General features: G+C 42.9%; 1 protein-coding gene across 1 annotated transcript in view; it reads right to left on the bottom strand.

Moving 5' to 3' along the window:
- The window catches only part of LOC311105136 (ecto-NOX disulfide-thiol exchanger 2-like), a gene marked incomplete at its 3' end in the record, with an annotated part of 419,761 nt that overhangs the window by 21,721 nt on the left and 379,827 nt on the right, over positions 1-18,213 (bottom strand). Inside the window, exons 12-13 of the mRNA XM_084147162.1 lie at positions 1,973-2,029; positions 1,606-1,662 (exon numbers count right to left, since the gene is read on the bottom strand). Of these exons, the coding sequence (XP_084003288.1) occupies positions 1,606-1,662; positions 1,973-2,029 (114 nt within the window). The remainder of the gene's footprint in view (positions 1-1,605; positions 1,663-1,972; positions 2,030-18,213) is intronic.

Raw genomic sequence — 18,213 nt, 5'->3', positions numbered from 1 at the left:
GGATTGGGAGAATGTCATATGGTCAGATGAAACCAAAATATAACTTTTTGGTAAAAACTCAACTCGTCATGTTTGGAGGACAAAGAATGCTGAGTTGCATCCAAAGAACACCATACCTACTGTGAAGCATGGGGGTGGAAACATCATGCTTTGGGGCTGTTTTTCTGCAAAGGGACCAGGACGACTGATCCGTGTAAAGGAAAGAATGAATGGGGCCATGTATCGTGAGATTTTGAGTGAAAACCTCCTTCCATCAGCAAGGGCATTGAAGATGAAACGTGGCTGGGTCTTTCAGCATGACAATGATCCCAAACACATCGCCCGGGCAACGAAGGAGTGGCTTCGTAAGAAGCATTTCAAGGTCCTGGAGTGGCCTAGCCAGTCTCCAGATCTCAACCCCATAGAAAATCTTTGGAGGGAGTTGAAAGTCCGTGTTGCCCAGCGACAGCCCCAAAACATCACTGCTCTAGAGGACATCTGCATGGAGGAATGGGCGAAAATGTTTGACCTGTGTCATTGCCAACAAAGGGTATATAACAAAGTATTGAGAATCTTTTGTTATTGACCAAATACTTATTTTCCACCATAATTTGCAAATAAATTCATTAAAAATCCTACAATGTGATTTTCTGGATTTTTTTTTCTAATTTTGTCTGACATAGTTGACGTGTACCTATGATGAAAATTACAGGCCTCGCTCATCTTTTTAAGTGGGAGAACTTGCACAATTGGTGGCTGACTAAATACTTTTCCCCCCACTGTATACACACACAGCCCTAGAAACATCAGACAGAGGCAGTGGGAGGAGAGAGAAAGAGAGAGAGAGAGAGGGATCTACTGGGTGAAAAACCATAGTGTGCCATCACAGCTGCAAGATTTGTGACCTGTTGCCACAAGAAAAGGGCAACCAGTGAAGAACAAACACCATTGTAAATACAACCCATATTTATGTTTATTTATTTTCCCATTTGTACTTTAACTATTTGCACATTGTTACAACACTGTATATATACATAATATTACATTTGAAATGTCTTTATTCTTTTGAAACTTCTGAGTGTAATGTTTACTGTTAATATTTATTGTTTATTTCACTTTTGTTTACTATCTACTTCACTTGCTTTGGCAATGTTAACACACGTTTCCCATGCCAATAAAGCCCTTAAATTGAAATTGAAATTGAATTGAGAGACTAATGATCAAGTTGTTTACAGTGGGCTTCTGACAGGCTGGCAAAAGGAGGGTTGGGTAAGTGTGTTTATCTGTGTCTGACTGATGTGTGTGTGGGCGCTGCCCTGCCTGACCCAGGCACGGTGACATCTCTTACAGGGCTTCCCCAAAGGCAATGTTCATTACTATGTGTGTATAATAGGACAAGTCCTTGATTTCCTAACCCAGTTGAGTCGGGTTGATTTATCCTGCGACAAATAAAGTCCTCCTGCACTGGATTGGCCTGTAATGATCTGTCATGTCACTGGAAAAGGAGAGAGGCGAGAGCGACGGGAGCAGAGAAGGAGAGAGCAAGAGAGAGATGTAGAGAAAAAATAGAAAAATATATAGAAGAGAAGGCGTGAGAGAGGGGTGGAGAGGGTCACAGCCACTTACATTGACTTGATTAGGACTCTCCTCGCTCCTGCTGTCATCTCGCGTTGATGTCTCCAGCTAGAGTCAATTATAAAAATGAGAAAAGACGTCACTGACTAACGTCACAAACTCATGCAAACAGACACGCGCACACACGCTTGATCTGTCATGTCACTGGAAAAGAAGAGAGGAGAGGAGAGAGAGAGGGGAGTAGAGAAAGAGAGAGCGGAGAGAGTGACAGAGAGAGGAACAGAGAAAGAGAAAGTGAGTGAGAGGGAGCCAGAGATGTAGAGAGAAAATAGAAAAATAGAGAGATATAAATTATATATTTTTTTAAAGAAATAGAAGAGAAGGCGAGAGAGAGATGGAAAGGGTCACAGCCACTTACATTGACTTGATTAGCACTCTCCTCGCTCCCACTGTCATCTCGCGGTGATGTCTGCAGCTAGAGTCAATTACACAAATTAGAAATGCCGTCACTGACTAACATGTCACACACTCATGCACACAAACACACATTTTATCCTCCGGCAAGACCACTATAGAATACTGAGGGAGAGGTGAACCACATATACTAGCCCTGAATTAGTTTGAGGGCAGAGGCATCATGCCCATACGGGGCACAAGGGCACATGCCCCCTCAGAATTGTCCTGTTTTTGTATTTTTCAGATGTTACATAAATTACTAAACTTAACTTTTAAGCCCACATTTTATTATAACGATATATAAAAACATCTGTCCGCTCTGTTTTTCAGAGGGAGCACACTGACTGGACCAGGCAAAGAGTACCTGCTTGTCTGCTGGCAAGGTTGCTAGACTTTAGAAAATACTAAAATTAATTGAATTATTGGGTTATGATACTATATACTAGTGTGGCAGTTGTACTAATCTCCTAAGGCATAACAATTATTCAAGAATAAATGTGCATCATTAATTACAATTAGAATTGAACAGGTATTGATTTGAATTTATTTGGGTAACAGACATATACAACAAAATGTACATTGCACATCATACATTTTAGTCATTCCAGAGCGACTTACAGTTAGTGAGTGCATACATACTTTATTTTTTTATTTTTCATACTGGCCCCCCGTGGGAATCTAACCCACAACCCTGGCGTTGCAAACGCCATGCTCTACCAACTGAGCTACATCCCTGCCGGCCATTCCCCTACCCTGGACGACGCTGGTCCAATTGTGCGCCGCCCCATGGGTCTCCCGGTCGCGGCCGGCTACGACAGAGGCTGGATTCGAACCAGGATCTCTAGTGGTACAGCTAGCACTGCGATGCAGTGCCTTGGACCACTGCGCCACTCGGGAGATACCTATCATACCTATCATTCAAATAAATACATGACCAGCAGTAGGGGGCACAAGGGGCAGTGGAGTGGTTTATCTTAGTTAGGCAACCTTGTCCAAATGAGAGCCTTTGCCTGCTTTTTAAAGCTTCTACTTTTTCTTTGATCTCCAAAGGGAGGCTATTCCACAGACAAATCGTGGCTATTCCACAGACAAATCGTGGTCCTCTGTAGCTCAGCTGGTAGAGCATGGCGCTTGTAAAGCCAAGGTAGTGGGTTCGATCCCCGGGACCACCCATACACAAAAAAATAAAATAATGTATGCACGCATGACTGTAAGTCGCTTTGGATAAAAGCGTCTGCTAAATGGCATATTATTATTATAAATGCCTGTATAGAAATATATGCTCCTCGCAGTACTGTTTACTCTTGGGATTTTACAAGACATAAAACTAGCTCTGGTATTGTAACTATGCTGGTTATAGACTATAGATGTATTATCATTTAAGATGTCAAACATATGATTGAGTTTAAGTTGGTCCACTCTGGACTCCAAAGGCAACAAGCCTTCAGACCACTTGACCTTTTCAAAATTTTGTTACGTTACAGCCTTATTCTAAAATGGATTAAATTGTTTTTGTCCACTCATCAATCTACACACAATACCCATAATGACAAAGCAAAAACATGTTTTTATACATTTTTGCCCATGTATAAAAAAACAAAAAAACTGAAATATCACATTTACATAAGTATTCAGACCATTTACTCAGTACTTTGTGGAAGCACCTTTGGCAGCAATTACAGCCTCGAGTCTTCTTGGGTATGACGCTACAAGCTTGGGACACCTGTATTTGGGTAGTTTCTCCCATTCTTCTCTGCAGATCCTCTCATGCTCTGTCAGGTTGGACGGGGAGCGTCGCTGCACAGCTATTTTCAGGTCTCTCCAGAGATGTCCGATCGGGTTCAAGTCCGGGCTCTGGCTGGGCCACTCAAGGACATTCAGAGACTTGTCCCGAAGCCACTCCTGCGTTGTCTTGGCTGTATGCTTAGGGTCGTTGTCCTGTTGGAAAGTGAATCTTCGCCCCAGTCTGAGGTCCTGAGCGCTCTGGAGTAGGTTTTCATTAAGGATCTCTCTGTACTTTGCTCCGTTCATCTTTCTCTTGATCGTGACTAGTCTCCCAGTCCCTGCCGCTGAACAACATCCCCACAGCATGATGCTGCCACCACCATGCTTCACCGTAGGGATGGTGCCAGGTTTCCTCCAGATGTGACGCTTGGCATTCTGGCCAAATAGTTCAATATTTTTTCATCAGACCAGAGAATCTTGTTTCTCATGGTCTGAGAGTCCTTTAGCTGCCTTTTGGCAAACTCCAAGTGGGCTTTCATGTGCCTTTTACTGAGGAGTGGCTTCCGTCTGGCCACTCTACCATAAAGGCCTGATTGGTGGAGTGCTGCAGAGATGGTTGTCCATCTGGAAGGTTCTCCCATCTCCACAGAGGAACTCTGGAGCTCTGTCAGAGTGTCCACCGGGTTCTTGGTCACCTCCCTGACCAAGGCCCTTCTCCCCCGATTGCTCAGTTTGGCCGGGTGGCCAGCTCTAGGAAGAGTCTTGGTGATTCCAAACTTGTTCCATTTAAGAATGATGGAAGACACTGTGTTCTTGGGGACCTTCAATGCTGCAGAAATGTTTTGGTACCCTTTCCCAGATCTGTGCCTCAACACAATCCTGTCTCAGAGCTCTACCGACAATTCCTTTGACCTCATGGCTTGGTTTTTGCTCTGACATGCACTGTCAACTGTGGGACCTTATATAGAAAGGTGTGTGACTTTCCAAATCATGTCCAATCAATTGAATTTACCAAAGGTGGACTCTAATCAAGTTGTAGAAACATCTCAAGGATGATCAATGGAAACAGAATGCACCTGAGCTCAATTTCGAGTCACATAGCAAAGGGTCTGAATACTTATGTAGATAAGGTATTTCTGTATTGTGTGTAGATTGATGAGGTTTTTGTATTTATTATTTTTTTAATTTTATTTCACCATTTGCCATTTCACACTGGTTACACATAGAAGGTAGGGGCTAGAAGTTGTTTTTCGATGCAGCCAATTTGACACAACCATAGGAGAACTTTTTACTCCCTGGCCATGGACTATGGATATTTATTTGTATTTATTTATTTCACCTTTATTTAACCAGGTAAGCCAGTTGAGAACAAGTTCTCATTTACAACTGCGACCTGGCCAAGATAAAGCAAAGCAGTGCGATAAACACAACAACACAGAGTTACATATGGGGTAAAAAAACAAAGTAAAAAAATACAACAGAAAATATATATACAGTGTGTGCAAATGTAGCAAGTTATGGAGGTAAGGCAATAAATAGGCTATAGTGCAAAATAATTACAATTAGTATTAACACTGGAATGCTAGATGTGCAAGAGATTATGTGCAAATAGAGATACTGGGGTGCAGAAGAGCAAAATAAATAACAATATAGGGATGAGGTAGTTGGGTGGGCTAATTTCAGATGGGCTGTGTACAGGTGCAGTGATCGGTAAGGTGCTCTGACAACTGATGCTTAAAGTTAGTGAGGGAGATAAGAGTCTCCAGCTTCAGAGATGTTTGCAATTCGTTCCAGTCATTGGCAGCAGAGAACTGGAAGGAATGGCGGCCAAAGGAGGTGTTGGCTTTGGGGATGACCAGTGAGATATACCTGCTGGAGCGCAGACTACGGCTGGGTGCTGCTATGGTGACCAATGAGCTAAGATAAGGCGGGGATTTGCCTAGCAGTGATTTATAGATGGCCTGGAGCCAGTGGGTTTGACGACAAACATGTAGTGAGGACCAGCCAACAAGAGCGTACAGGTCACAGTGGTGGGTAGTGTATGGGGCTTTGGAGACAAAACGGATGGCACTGTGATAGACTACATCCAATTTGCTGAGTAGAGTGTTGGAGGCTATTCGCCAAAGTCAAGGATCGGTAGGATAGTCAGTTTTACGAGGGCATGTTTGGCAGCATGAGTGAAGGAGGCATTGTTGCGAAATAGGAAGCCGATTCTAGATTTAACTTTGGATTGGAGATTCTTAATGTGAGTCTGGAAGGAGAGTTTACAGTCTAACCAGACACCTAGGTATTTGTAGTTGTCCACATACTCTAGGTCAGACCCGTCGAGAGTAGTGATTCTAGTCGGGTGGGCGGGAGCCAGCAGCGTTCGATTGAAGAGCATGCATTTAGTTTTACTAGTGTTTAAGAGCAGTTGGAGGCTACTGAAGGAGTGTTGTATGGGATTGAAGCTCGTTTGGAAGTTTGTTAACAGTGTCCAATGAAGGGCCAGATGTATACAAAATGGTGTCGTCTGCGTAGTGGTGGATCTGAGAGTCACCAGCAGCAAGAGCGACATCATTGATATACACGGAGAAAAGAGTCGGCCCAAGAATTGAACCCTGTGGCACCCCCATAGAGACTGCCAGAGGTCCAGACAACAGGCCCTCCGATTTGACACATTGAACTCTATCTGAGAAGTAGTTGGTGAACCAGGCGAGGCAGTCATTTGAGAAACCAAGGCAATTTAGTCTGCCAATAAGAATGCGGTGGTTGACAGAGTCGAAAGCTTTGGCCAGGTCGATGAAGACGGCTGCACAGTATTGTCTATTATCGATCACAGTTATAATATCGTTTAGGACCTTGAGCGTGGCTGAAGTGCACCCATGACCAGCTCGGAAACCGGATTGCATAGCGGAGAAGGTACGGTGGGATTCGAAATGGTCGGTGATCTGTTTGTTAACTTGGCTTTCAAATACTTTCGAAAGGCAGGGCAGGATGGATATACAGTGAGGGGAAAAAAGTATTTGATCCCCTGCTGATTTTGTGCGTTTGCCCACTGACAAAGAAATTATCAGTCTATAATTTTAATGGTAGGTTTATTTGAACAGTGAGAGACAGAATAACAACAAAAAAATCCAGAAAAACGCATGTCAAAAATGTTATAAATTTATTTGCATTTTAATGAGGGAAATAAGTATTTGACACCCTCTCAATCAGAAAGATTTCTGGCTCCCAGGTGTCTTTTATACAGGTAACGAAATGAGATTAGGAGCACACTGTTAAAGTGAGTGCTCCTAATCTCAGTTTGTTACCTGTATAAAAGACACCTGTCCACAGAAGCAATCAATCAATCAATCAATCAGATTCCAAACTCTCCACCACGGCCAAGACCAAAGAGCTCTCCAAGGATGTCAGGGACAAGATTGTAGACCTACACAAGGCTGTAATGGGCTACAAGACCACCGCCAAGCAGCTTGGTGAGAAGGTAACAACAGTTGGTGCGATTTTTCGCAAATGGAAGAAACACAAAAGAACTGTCAATCTCCCTCGGCCTGGGGCTCCATGCAAGATCTCACCTCGTGGAGTTGCAATGATCATGAGAACGGTGAGTAATCAGCCCAGAACTACACGGGAGGATCTTGTCAATGATCTCAAGGCAGCTGGGACCATAGTCACCAAGAAAACAATTGGTAACACACTACGCCGTGAAGGACTGAAATCCTGCAGCGCCCGCAAGGTCCCCCTGCTCAAGAAAGCACATATACATACCCGTCTGAAGTTTGCCAATGAACATCTGAATGATTCAGAGGAGAACTGGGTGAAAGTGTTGTGGTCAGATGAGACCAAAATCGAGCTCTTTGGCATCAACTCAACTCGCCGTGTTTGGAGGAGGAGGAATGCTGCCTATGACCCCAAGAACACCATCCCCACCGTCAAACATGGAGGTGGAAACATTATGCTTTGGGGGTGTTTTTCTGCTAAGGGGCCATGACAACTTCACCGCTTCAAAAGGACGATGGATAGGGCCATGTACCATCAAATCTTGGGTGAGAACCTCCTTCCCTCAGCCAGGGCATTGAAAATGGGTCGTGGATGGGTATTCCAGCATGACAATGACCCAAAACACACGGACAAGGCAACAAAGGAGTGGCTCAAGAAGAAGCACATTAAGGTCCTGGAGTGGCCTAGCCATTCTCCAGACCTTAATCCCATAGAAAAAAAAAAGTTGCAGCTGGGGGTGCAGAGTTGGTGGTCGGGGTAGTGGTAGCCAAGTGGAAAGCATGGCCAGCCGTAGCAAAATGCTTGTTGAAATTCTCGATTATTGTAGATTTATCGGTGGTGATAGTGTTTCCTAGCCTCAGTGCAGTGGGCAGCTGGGAGGAAGTGCTCTTATTCTCTATGGACTTTACAGTGTCCCATGTTTATTTAAGATTGAGAGGAAATTACTTTTAAACAACAACCAGGCATCTTCTACTGACGGAATGAGATCTATATCCATCCAGGATACCTGGGCCAGGTCAATTAGGAAGGCCTGCTCGCGAAAGTGTTTTAGGGAGCGTTTGACAGTGATGAGGGGTGGTCGTTTGACCACGGACCCGTTACGGACGCAGGCAATAAGGCAGTGATCACTGAGATCCTGGTTGAAGACAGCGGAGGTGTATTTAGAGGGTAAGTTGGTCAGGATGATATCTATGAGGGTACCCATGTTTACGGATGTAGGGTTGTACCTGGTAGGTTCGTTGATAATTTGTGTGAGATTGAGGGCATCTAGTTTGGATTGTAGGATGGCCGGGGTGTTAAGCATATCCCAATTTAGGTCACCAAGCAATACGAACTCTGAGGATAAATGGGGGGCAATCAATTCACATATGTTGTCCAGGGCACAGCTGGTGGCTGAGGGGGGTCTGTAGCAAGCGGCAACAGTGAGAGACTTATTTCTGGAAAGGTGGATTTTTAGAAGTAGAAGCTCAAACTGTTTGGGCACAGACTTGGATAGTATGATAGAGCTCTGCAGGCTATCTCTACAGTAGATTGCAACTCCACCCCATTTGGCAGTTCTATCTAGACGGAAAATGTTATAGTTGGGGATGGAAATTTCAGAATTTTTGGTGGCCTTCCTAAGCCAGGATTCAGACACTGCTAGAACATCAGGGTTAAATAACTCAAACTTAGGAAGTAGACTTCTGATATTAACATGCAAGAAACCAAGGCTTTTGCGATTACAGAAGTCAACAAATGATAGCGCCTGGGGAGTAGGAGTGATTCTGAGGGCTGCAGAGCCTGGGTTAGCCTCTACATCACCAGAGGAACAGAGGAGGACTAGAATAAGGATACGGCTAAAGGCTTTAAGAACTGGTCTTCTAGTGCGTTGGGTACATAGAATAAAGGGGGCAGATTTCTGGGCGTTGTAGAAAATATTCAGGGCATTATGTACAGACAAGGATATGGAAGGATATGAGTAAAGTGGAGGTAAACCTAAGCGTTGGGTAACAATGAAAGAGATAGCATCACTGGAGGCACCAATTGAGTCGGTCTCTGCGTGTATGTGGGGTGGGACAAAGGAGCTATCTAAGGCAGGTTTAGCTGGGCTGGGGGATCTACAGTGAAATAGTACAATTAGAAATAACCGAAACAACAATAAGCTAACCATATTGACATGGGAGAGAGGCATAAAGCAATCACAGGTGTAATTTGAGAGAGCTAAAACAACAGCTGGTAATGACGACACCGTTTGGGCTGAGGCTAAACATAAACAGGATGCGGTACCGTAAAAAGGAACAGTCCAGCAGGCATCAGCTGTATAGCTGAGTTATCATAAGGTCCGGTGAAGAGCAATAGGATAGTTCGGAGGTAGTTTGGGGGCTGCTACAGCACTAGCGAGCAAGAGGCCATGGCTAGCGTGTGCTAGCGGGCCGGGGCTAGCAGATGGAATATTCGTGGTCGACGTCGTAACGGGAAGCCTGTTGTAACCACATCAGACGATTTCATCGGCAGACCAGTCGTGTAGGATCGGCGGGGCTCCGTGTCAACACTAGGTGGTCCCGTCCGGTTGACAGAGAGGTAGATAGCCGGGAGATGGGCCTAGCTCAGGATGATTAGCCAAACCACAACGTCCATTTTGTTGCAGCTAGCTGGTAGCGATGAATCCGGAGTTAAAGGTCCAGTGATTCAGTGATTCCGGCAGAAAAACTGATATGTTCTGGGTCGATAACGCGCTGTGCAGACAGTGCAGACTGGCCGAATAATAGTCCAGGCTAGAGCTGGCTGGTAGGTGGTGCAGGCCACGGACAATGGTGAAAAACCGCTAGCGGTAGCTGGTAGCTAGTTAGCTGGCTACTCCCGTCCGGTAGACCGAGAGGTAGATAGCCGGGATATGGGCCTGGCTCTAGACTAGCTCGAGGCTAACTGGTGCTTGCATCAGGGGCAGTGGTGATTAGCCAAATAGCAACATCCATTCGGTTGCGGCTAGCTAGTTGCGATCCGGTGATTAATGTCCAGTGATTAAATTATTCAGGCAGAAAAATCCAATGAAATACCGCTAACTGTGGCTAGTAGCAAGTAGCTAGTTAGCTGGCTAGCTAGTTTCCACTGGAGATTCTAGATAAAAGGTAAGTCAATAATAGAATCCGTTCCACATTGAGTGAGGCGGGTTGCAGGAAAGTATATTTTGTAGAAGGGATGAAAAGTCTGATAGGGAAATATGTACGAAAAATACAAAAAAACGGGGTATTTACAGGCTATTTACAGACACACGACAAAAACAGGACTGCACTACTACGCCATCTTATTTAATCCATTTTAGAGTAAGGCTGTAACGTAACAAAATGTGGAAAAAGTCAAGGGGTCTGAATGCTTTCCGAATGCACTGTACCTGATAACATTATTTTGCATGACCTGCATAATCTTTTTCAGCTTTTTTGATAGCCCACTATAACAAGCAGAGCAGCCATAATCAAAATGACATCAAGGTTGAGACAAGCAGTTTCTTAACTTTTGTTAAAATATCTATTGTCACAATATAAACATGTCAGTTTGTTCACCATTTTAGAAAGGATTTTAGCAGCAATCAGGTCTCCAGAAAGGGATTGATCTAGGGACACACCAAGATAAGTTATACTTGTCTTAGATTCAATATCCTTGACTGCACATTTTACCTTTATCTTGGCTGCCTAAGCAAAGCAGTGCATCCGGAAAGTATTCAGACGCCTTGACCTTTTTCACATTTTGTTACGTTACAGCCTTTTTCTAAAATGAATTAAATAGTTTTTTTTCCCCCTCATCAATCTACACAATTCTACGGACAATTCCTTCGACCTCATGCCTTGGTTTTTGGTCTGACATGCACATGTCAATCAGTCGTGGAAAAAGTACCCAATTGTCATACTTGAGTAAAAGGAAAGATACCTTAATAGAAAATGACTCAAGTAAAAGTGAAAGTCACCCAGTAAAAGTATACTTGAGTTAAAGTCTAAAAGTATTTGGTGTTAAATATACTTAAGTATCGAAAGTAAATGTAATTGCTAAAATATACTTAAGTATCAAAAGTAAAAGTAAAAGTATAAATAATTTCAAATTCCTTATATGACGCAAACAAGACGACACCATTTATTTATTTTTATTTCTGGGGGGATAGCCAGGGGCACGCTCCAACACTCAGACATTTTTTACAAATGAAGCATGTGTTTAGTGAGTCCGCTAGATCAGACGCAGTAGGGATGACCAGGGATGTTCTCTTGATAAGTGTGTAAATTATACAATTTTCTGTCCTGCTAAGCATTCAAAATGTAACGAGTACTTTTGGGTGTCAGGAAAAATGTTTGGAGTAAAAAGTACATAGTTTTCTTTAGGAATGTAGTGAAGTATATACTTATATTATAAGTAAAAGTAGTCAAATTATAAATAGTAAAGTAAAGTACAGATACCCCAAAAAACTACTTAAGTAGTACTTTAAAGTATTTTTACTTAAGTACTTTACACAACTGTGGGACCTTACAGTCAGGTCCATAAGTATTTGGACAGTAACACAATTTGCATAATTTTGGCTCTTTTCGCCACCACAATGGATTTGAAAGGAAACAATCAAGATGTGCTTCAAGTGTACACTTTCATCTTTAACTCTTCGGAGTCTGGAGCTTTTTTGGCCGTTTTTGGGTACCTTCAATTTTGCCCTGATATACTACATAAAGAAATGTTTACCAGACCAATGTTGGGTATCTTTTTTTTCAGCACAACCTCACCTATATGATCTGTTAGTAAGTTTTTCACTTTGACATACTATTTCAACACACTGGACCCAAACACACACAGAAAACACAAAGTCCGTTTAGAAAAAAGATGGTTTTTTTATTGTAAAACCCTCAAACATGGTGAACCAAGCATTTAAAAAGCTTCAAATTGAACCACAAGGTGCAAATATGAACATATAAAAGTATTTTGGTGATATATACAAGCAATAAATAACTATTTACAATAAAAAGTAGGTATAACCACTGGCGTTTTTCTTCTATTCTAACCCTAAACCTTTTTGTGCCACTCCTCAAAACAGTTTCTGTCCAAAATGAAAAAAAAAGCTTCAAATTGAACCACAAAGTGCAAATATGAACATATAAAAGTATTCTTGAGATATATACAAGCAATACACAACTATTTACAAAAAAAGTAGGTATAGCCACTGGCCTTTACCCTATTTGTGCCACTCTTCAAAACAGTTCCTGTCCACAATGACACAGAGAGCCACATCACAGGCCTTGCACTTCCATGGTGTGACAAACCTCTTCTTGTCAACTTGTTTACAGCGTTGACAAACCCTGCGGCCTGCTGTGGCTTTGTCTTTGGCCTCTGCAACATTGGCAATGGCCACAGGAACATGGCTGGTGCTTTTTTGAAGTGGAACCCCTGTCTGGGTCACTCCGCACAGCTGGGCCACAAGTTCTGCCACAAAGTTCTTGTGCGTCATGGGTGTGACCTGTTGGGTCGCACTGATGTCACAGTGCAGGATGTATGCATTTGTTGTTCCCATGTCCAAAAAATGCAGGAAGAGGGTACGGTACCAGCGAGCAGTTCTGCGATGGGTTGAGTAATACTGGAGAAGCTGGTCTGACAGGTCAACCCCTCCCATGTACTTATTGTAGGCCATGATGGGGGTAGGGCAGGGAATGTCTTTTGCTACCCAGCGTCCAGGTCCTTCCTTCACCTTCCTCTTGATTGTCTCGCCCGAAAACGCTGGGTGGATTGTGGAGCACACCGACACCTCCCGCGTATCCATCCACTTCACAAAGACCAGGCGATCCTCTCTGATCCATCTCACAGACCCCCTCTTCGATTTGCTGGTGAGGGCATTTTCTCTGCCACTAGGACACCCTTTTCTGTTGCTTCTGTAGGTCCCACAGGCTCCAAACTTCATACTTCCCAAACTCAGGAACAGTTTTGGGCTGGTGTAGAAATTGTCCATATAAATATGGTATCCTGTACCAAGATGTGATGGCTGAATGAGGTCCATAACAGCATCATATGAAAGTCCATGCACGCTGGGTGTGTGTGCTTTCCCAACATACACGTTGAAGTTTAGAGTGTAGCCATTGTTAGACTCTGCCAACACAAAGAGCTTGATCCCCCATTTGTTAGGCTTGTCCTTCATGTACTGGGTCATGCCAGTTTTGGCTTTTGTAGCCACCATCCTCTCGTCGACTGACAGTTCCTTCTTAGGATGGTAATGAGCCTGGCAGGCAGTGCGAATGTCGTCCATCAGAGGTTTGACCCTGAACAGTTTGTCATGCTGGGGTGTACCTTTGCGCTGGTCATTTATGACATCCTCCTCTGGATCACTTAGGTGGATGTTCCATGAGATGGACCGGAATCTGTCTCTTGGCATGACCTTCGCTGGCAATGAAACAGACAATATGTGGCTTTGTTTCCAGTAGTCCTGGATACTAGGCAGAGTCACCAATGAGGTGTAGATGAGGAGACCCAGAAATCTGTGCAGTTCCTCCACATCAACGTCAGTCCACTGATATTTGCTCCCCTTCTGCTGATTTCTTGCTGCCTGTTTGTTGGTGTTTCTGCAGATTGTCCTCATTTTATCTGCGGCGAAGTAGAGCAGGAAGAGGTCCTTTGGTGTGTGCCCTGAATGCAAATCCACCTGGGCTCCTGGTGGTCTGCGGGGCATGAACCTACTGGCTTGTGGGGCAGTGTCAGGATCAGTCTCTGTTTTCCATGGCTCAGAGCTCTGTTCTGGCTGTGCTGCTGACTGGGCTGGAGATCTTGACCTGGTCTTGGCCTGATCCTTCCTTCCACGCCCCCTCTGTGATGGCCTCCGTCGGCTTGTTGTGGGGGTGGGGGCTGTTGATGGCCCAGGCTGCTCGTCGTCGTCGTCGTCACTATACAAAACAGGTAAACGGATTCAAGATTATTCAAAGTTCAAGATGTTCATTGGCATTTGCACTACAGTGAAGTAGAATAGAATACTATAGTAAGATAAACGAAAGCAATAAAACAAATTCATTTTAGAAAAATGTTTGTCTTCTTACCTCACGTTTTCAGCAACAAAATCAGGGTCCTCGAAGTCATCCTGGCCACTCTCATTGTCTGACGACGAACTTTCCAAAGTTTCTTCATCGCTCATTTGGAATAACAAGTCGACGGCTTGTTCAACGTGAAGTGTGCGCCTCATATTGCTTCACAAAAACGATACTGCTGACAATAAAACTCTTGAAATACTAACAATTGAAATACTAACTCGTGAAAAACTCTCCAAAACTACTCATGAACTGAACTAATTCCTCTCGTTCGTTCTTTCGCAATGGCTAGTTGTCATGGGAATGAATGTTTATATACTCGTGTGCATCCTGAAGAACCGGGTTAGCACAAGCACACGTTTTTTTCCGTTCCTTTTTATCACAAAAGACGACAAAGTTATTATAATAAATGCAAAGCGCTCATAAAAGAGCGCATATTTTGACGCACTTTTTTCATGGAATTGAAATTATCATAACTTTGGTTTTAGTTGGTGTATTTACATGAAACAAACACTCAAAACGTAGCTTCGGGTCTCCATTTCTGCATGAAATCGACGGCAGCCCTCTGCGTCACTTGGTTTGGATGCTGCGCGGTCCTAAAGCCGGCCCGCGATTTGAACGCGCCGAAGCGTTCGCCGACTCGGAAGAGTTAATTTAAGGGTTTTGTCAAAATTATTGTATGAACTGTGTAGGATTTACAACTATTTTTATAAATAGCACCCCAATTTTAGGGGCTCAAAAGTAATTGGACAAACAAACATAATCATAAATTAAATTGTGAGATTTAATACTTGGTTGCAAATCCTTTGCAGTCAATGACTGCCTGAAGTCTGGAACCCATAGACATCACCAGATGCTGGGTTTCTTCCATGGTGATGCTCTGCCAGGCCTTTACTGCAGCTGTCTTCAGTTCCTGCTTGTTCTTGGGGCATTTTGCCTTCAGTTTTGCCTTCATCAAGTGAAATGCATTCTCAATTGGATTCAAGTCAGGTGATTGACTTGGCAATTGCAAACCATTCCACTTCTTTGCCTTAAAAAAGTATTGGGTTGCTTTCACAGTATGCTTCGGGTCATTGTCCATCTGCGCTGTGAAGCTTTTGGCTGAATCTGAGCAGATAATATAGCCCTGAACACTTCAGAATTCATCCTGCTGCTTTTGTCAGCAGTCACATCATCAATAAATACAAGGGAACCCGTTCCATTGGCAGCCATACATGCCCACGCCATAACACTACCTCCACCATGCTTCACAGATGATGTGGTATGCTTCGGATCGTGAGCAGTTCCTTCCCTTCTCCATACTCTTCTCTTCCCAACATTCTGGTACAAGTTGATCTTTGTCTCATCTGTCCATAGGATGTTGTTCCAGAACTATACAGGCTTTTATAGATGTTTTTTGGCAAACTCTAATCTGGTCTTCCTGTTTTTGAGGCTTACCAAGGGTTTACATCTTGTGGTAAACCCTCTGTATTTACCCTGGTGAAGTCTTCTCTTGATTTTTGACTTTGACACAGATATGCCTAGCTCCTGGAGGGTGTTCTTGATCTGGCCAACTCTTGTGAAGGGGTTTTTCTTCACCAGGGAAATAATTATTCTGTCATCCACCACAGTTGTTTTCCGTGGTCTTCTGGGCCTTTTTGTGTTCCTGAGCTCACCAGTGTGTTCTTTCTTTTTAAGAATGTACCAAATAGTTGATTTGGCCACACCTAATGTTTTTGCTATCTCTCTGATGGGTCTTTTGACTTCATATTGAGGGTTAACAGCAACAGATTCCAAAAGCAAATGCCACACTTCAAATAAACTCTAGACCTTTTATCTGCTTACTTGTAAATGAACTAATGAGGGAATAACACACAACTGGCCATGGAACAGCTGAGCAGCCAAGTGTCCAATTACTTTTGGTCACTTAAAAAGGGGGGGACCACATATAAAAAGTGATGTAAATCCTACACTGTTCACCCGATTTGGATGTAAATACCCTAAAATTATGCACTTTCAGCTCATATTCATTATTTAATTTCAACTCCAATATGCTGCAGTAGACAGCTAAAATAATAATAACTTGATCAATGTCCAAATATTTATGGACCTGACTGTATATAGACAGGTGTGTGCCTTCCGAAATCATGTCCAATCAATTTAATTTACCAAAGATAGGGCTGTGGCGGTCAAAGAATTTCGTCAGCCGGTGCTTGTCAAGCAAATAACTGCCGGTCTCAAGGTAATTGACCATTAATTAACATAAACACATTCAGCATCTCTCATTCCTTCCACACATAGCCTACAAGCTACTGATGCAGACCTTTAGAACATCTACATTTAAAAAAGTATAATAAATCCATGTAATATATAGCCTACGCCTTCACAATAATTAATTATTTATTTTAGACAGGTTTAAATAAACATGATATGAAGAAAGTGTAGTCTATTTCAGAAGAACAGAATCGCATACTCTGAGTTGTCCTTATGTTAGGTCCTGATCTGGCTATGCCATATGGCTGTGGGCTACACTAGTTCATTTAGCAGACAAGATTTGCTTAGAATTCCGTGGCATTATTTTTTATTATTTTATAGTGTGAAGAATACAATTGAACAAAGCTGAATAAAATAGAAAGGATATTTTCTCTAAACGATTAGAGGGAGTGCGCATATGCTCCTTTTCTGTGTTGAGTGGTTAACAAATAAATAGGTACTCCTATATAATAATAATATGCCATTTAGCAGACGCTTTTATCCAAAGCGACTTACAATCATGCATACATTTTTTGTGTATGGGTGGTCCTGGGGATCGAACCCACTACCTTGGCGTAACAAGCGCCGTGCTCTACCAGCTGAGCTACAGAGGACCACCATGCTTAATTTAGAGTTATTCATGTAACTTTAGTTGTTCTACAAACGTTGGGCTATATGTTTTGATTTTTAATACATTGTAAGGTTGCATGATGCGACTAAAAAAGTTGCTTGAAAGGCATGAACTCTGCTTTGTTATTTTGTTGCGCAGGCTGTACACACTTCATCAGTCTCTCATTTACAATTTGACAAGCACTTGATAATGCCTCAAATTTCCCGGCGGCATCCCCTTTGTGTGGCTGTAATGCACCCTAAAGACATCCATGCCTTTTGTGTCCAGTGGCCGTTGTGCCCATGGGCTAAATATAATAATTATAATTCCCTTCTCCCTGAATGCCTCGTGCTCCTAAGCACCTCTCACTCACATGGCTCTACATCACTTGATCAGGTTTTTCTCACAGGCTAAAACCGAAGACAGACACATCGGGGACACAACTGCGTGTGTCCTTGTCCAATTCCTAGGTGCATATTGAAGATATTGGAAGAACTGTCCACATTTACTTTTCGTCAGCCAACAAGATCAGTAGGCCTAACGAACAGCAAAAGCACTAGCCTATGTCAATATACTATCTCCCATAGTACAAAAGTTGACCTGTTCTGTGCGAGAAATAAATATTCCAAACATAGTCTGGAACAGTTGTGGGATGCGGTAGATCCCAAATGAATACAACCACTAGCATCAAAAAACATTTTTTACCCAATGAGGCTGACGCAACAGATCAGAACGTTTATCTTAAAATGTTGATAAACTATTCGCCTATTTCTTCACATTATAAGCGCAGCAATGTACACACGGCAGTAGGCTATAAGCGCAAATGTTCCATTAGCGGGAAAACACCATTATCAAAAGTTACCGCAAATGCGATTAAGCATGTAATGTTTTTATTATAAAGGTGCATTTTTGTGGTGAAAATGATCTTCCCCAAACTTGAAACTTACACGCTGCGTATGTACAGTGGGGAAAAAAAGTATTTAGTCAGCCACCAATTGTGCAAGTTCTCCCACTTAAAAAGATGAGAGAGGCCTGTAATTTTCATCATAGGTACACGTCAACTATGACAGACAAAATGAGGAAAAAATATCAAGAAAATCACATTGTAGGATTATTAATGAATTTATTTGCAAATTATGG

This window comes from Coregonus lavaretus, assembly GCF_964263955.1.
Source record: "Coregonus lavaretus genome assembly, chromosome: 29".
Lineage (NCBI taxonomy): Eukaryota > Metazoa > Chordata > Actinopteri > Salmoniformes > Salmonidae > Coregonus > Coregonus lavaretus.
This window is presented reverse-complemented; position numbering and strand designations above follow the sequence as displayed.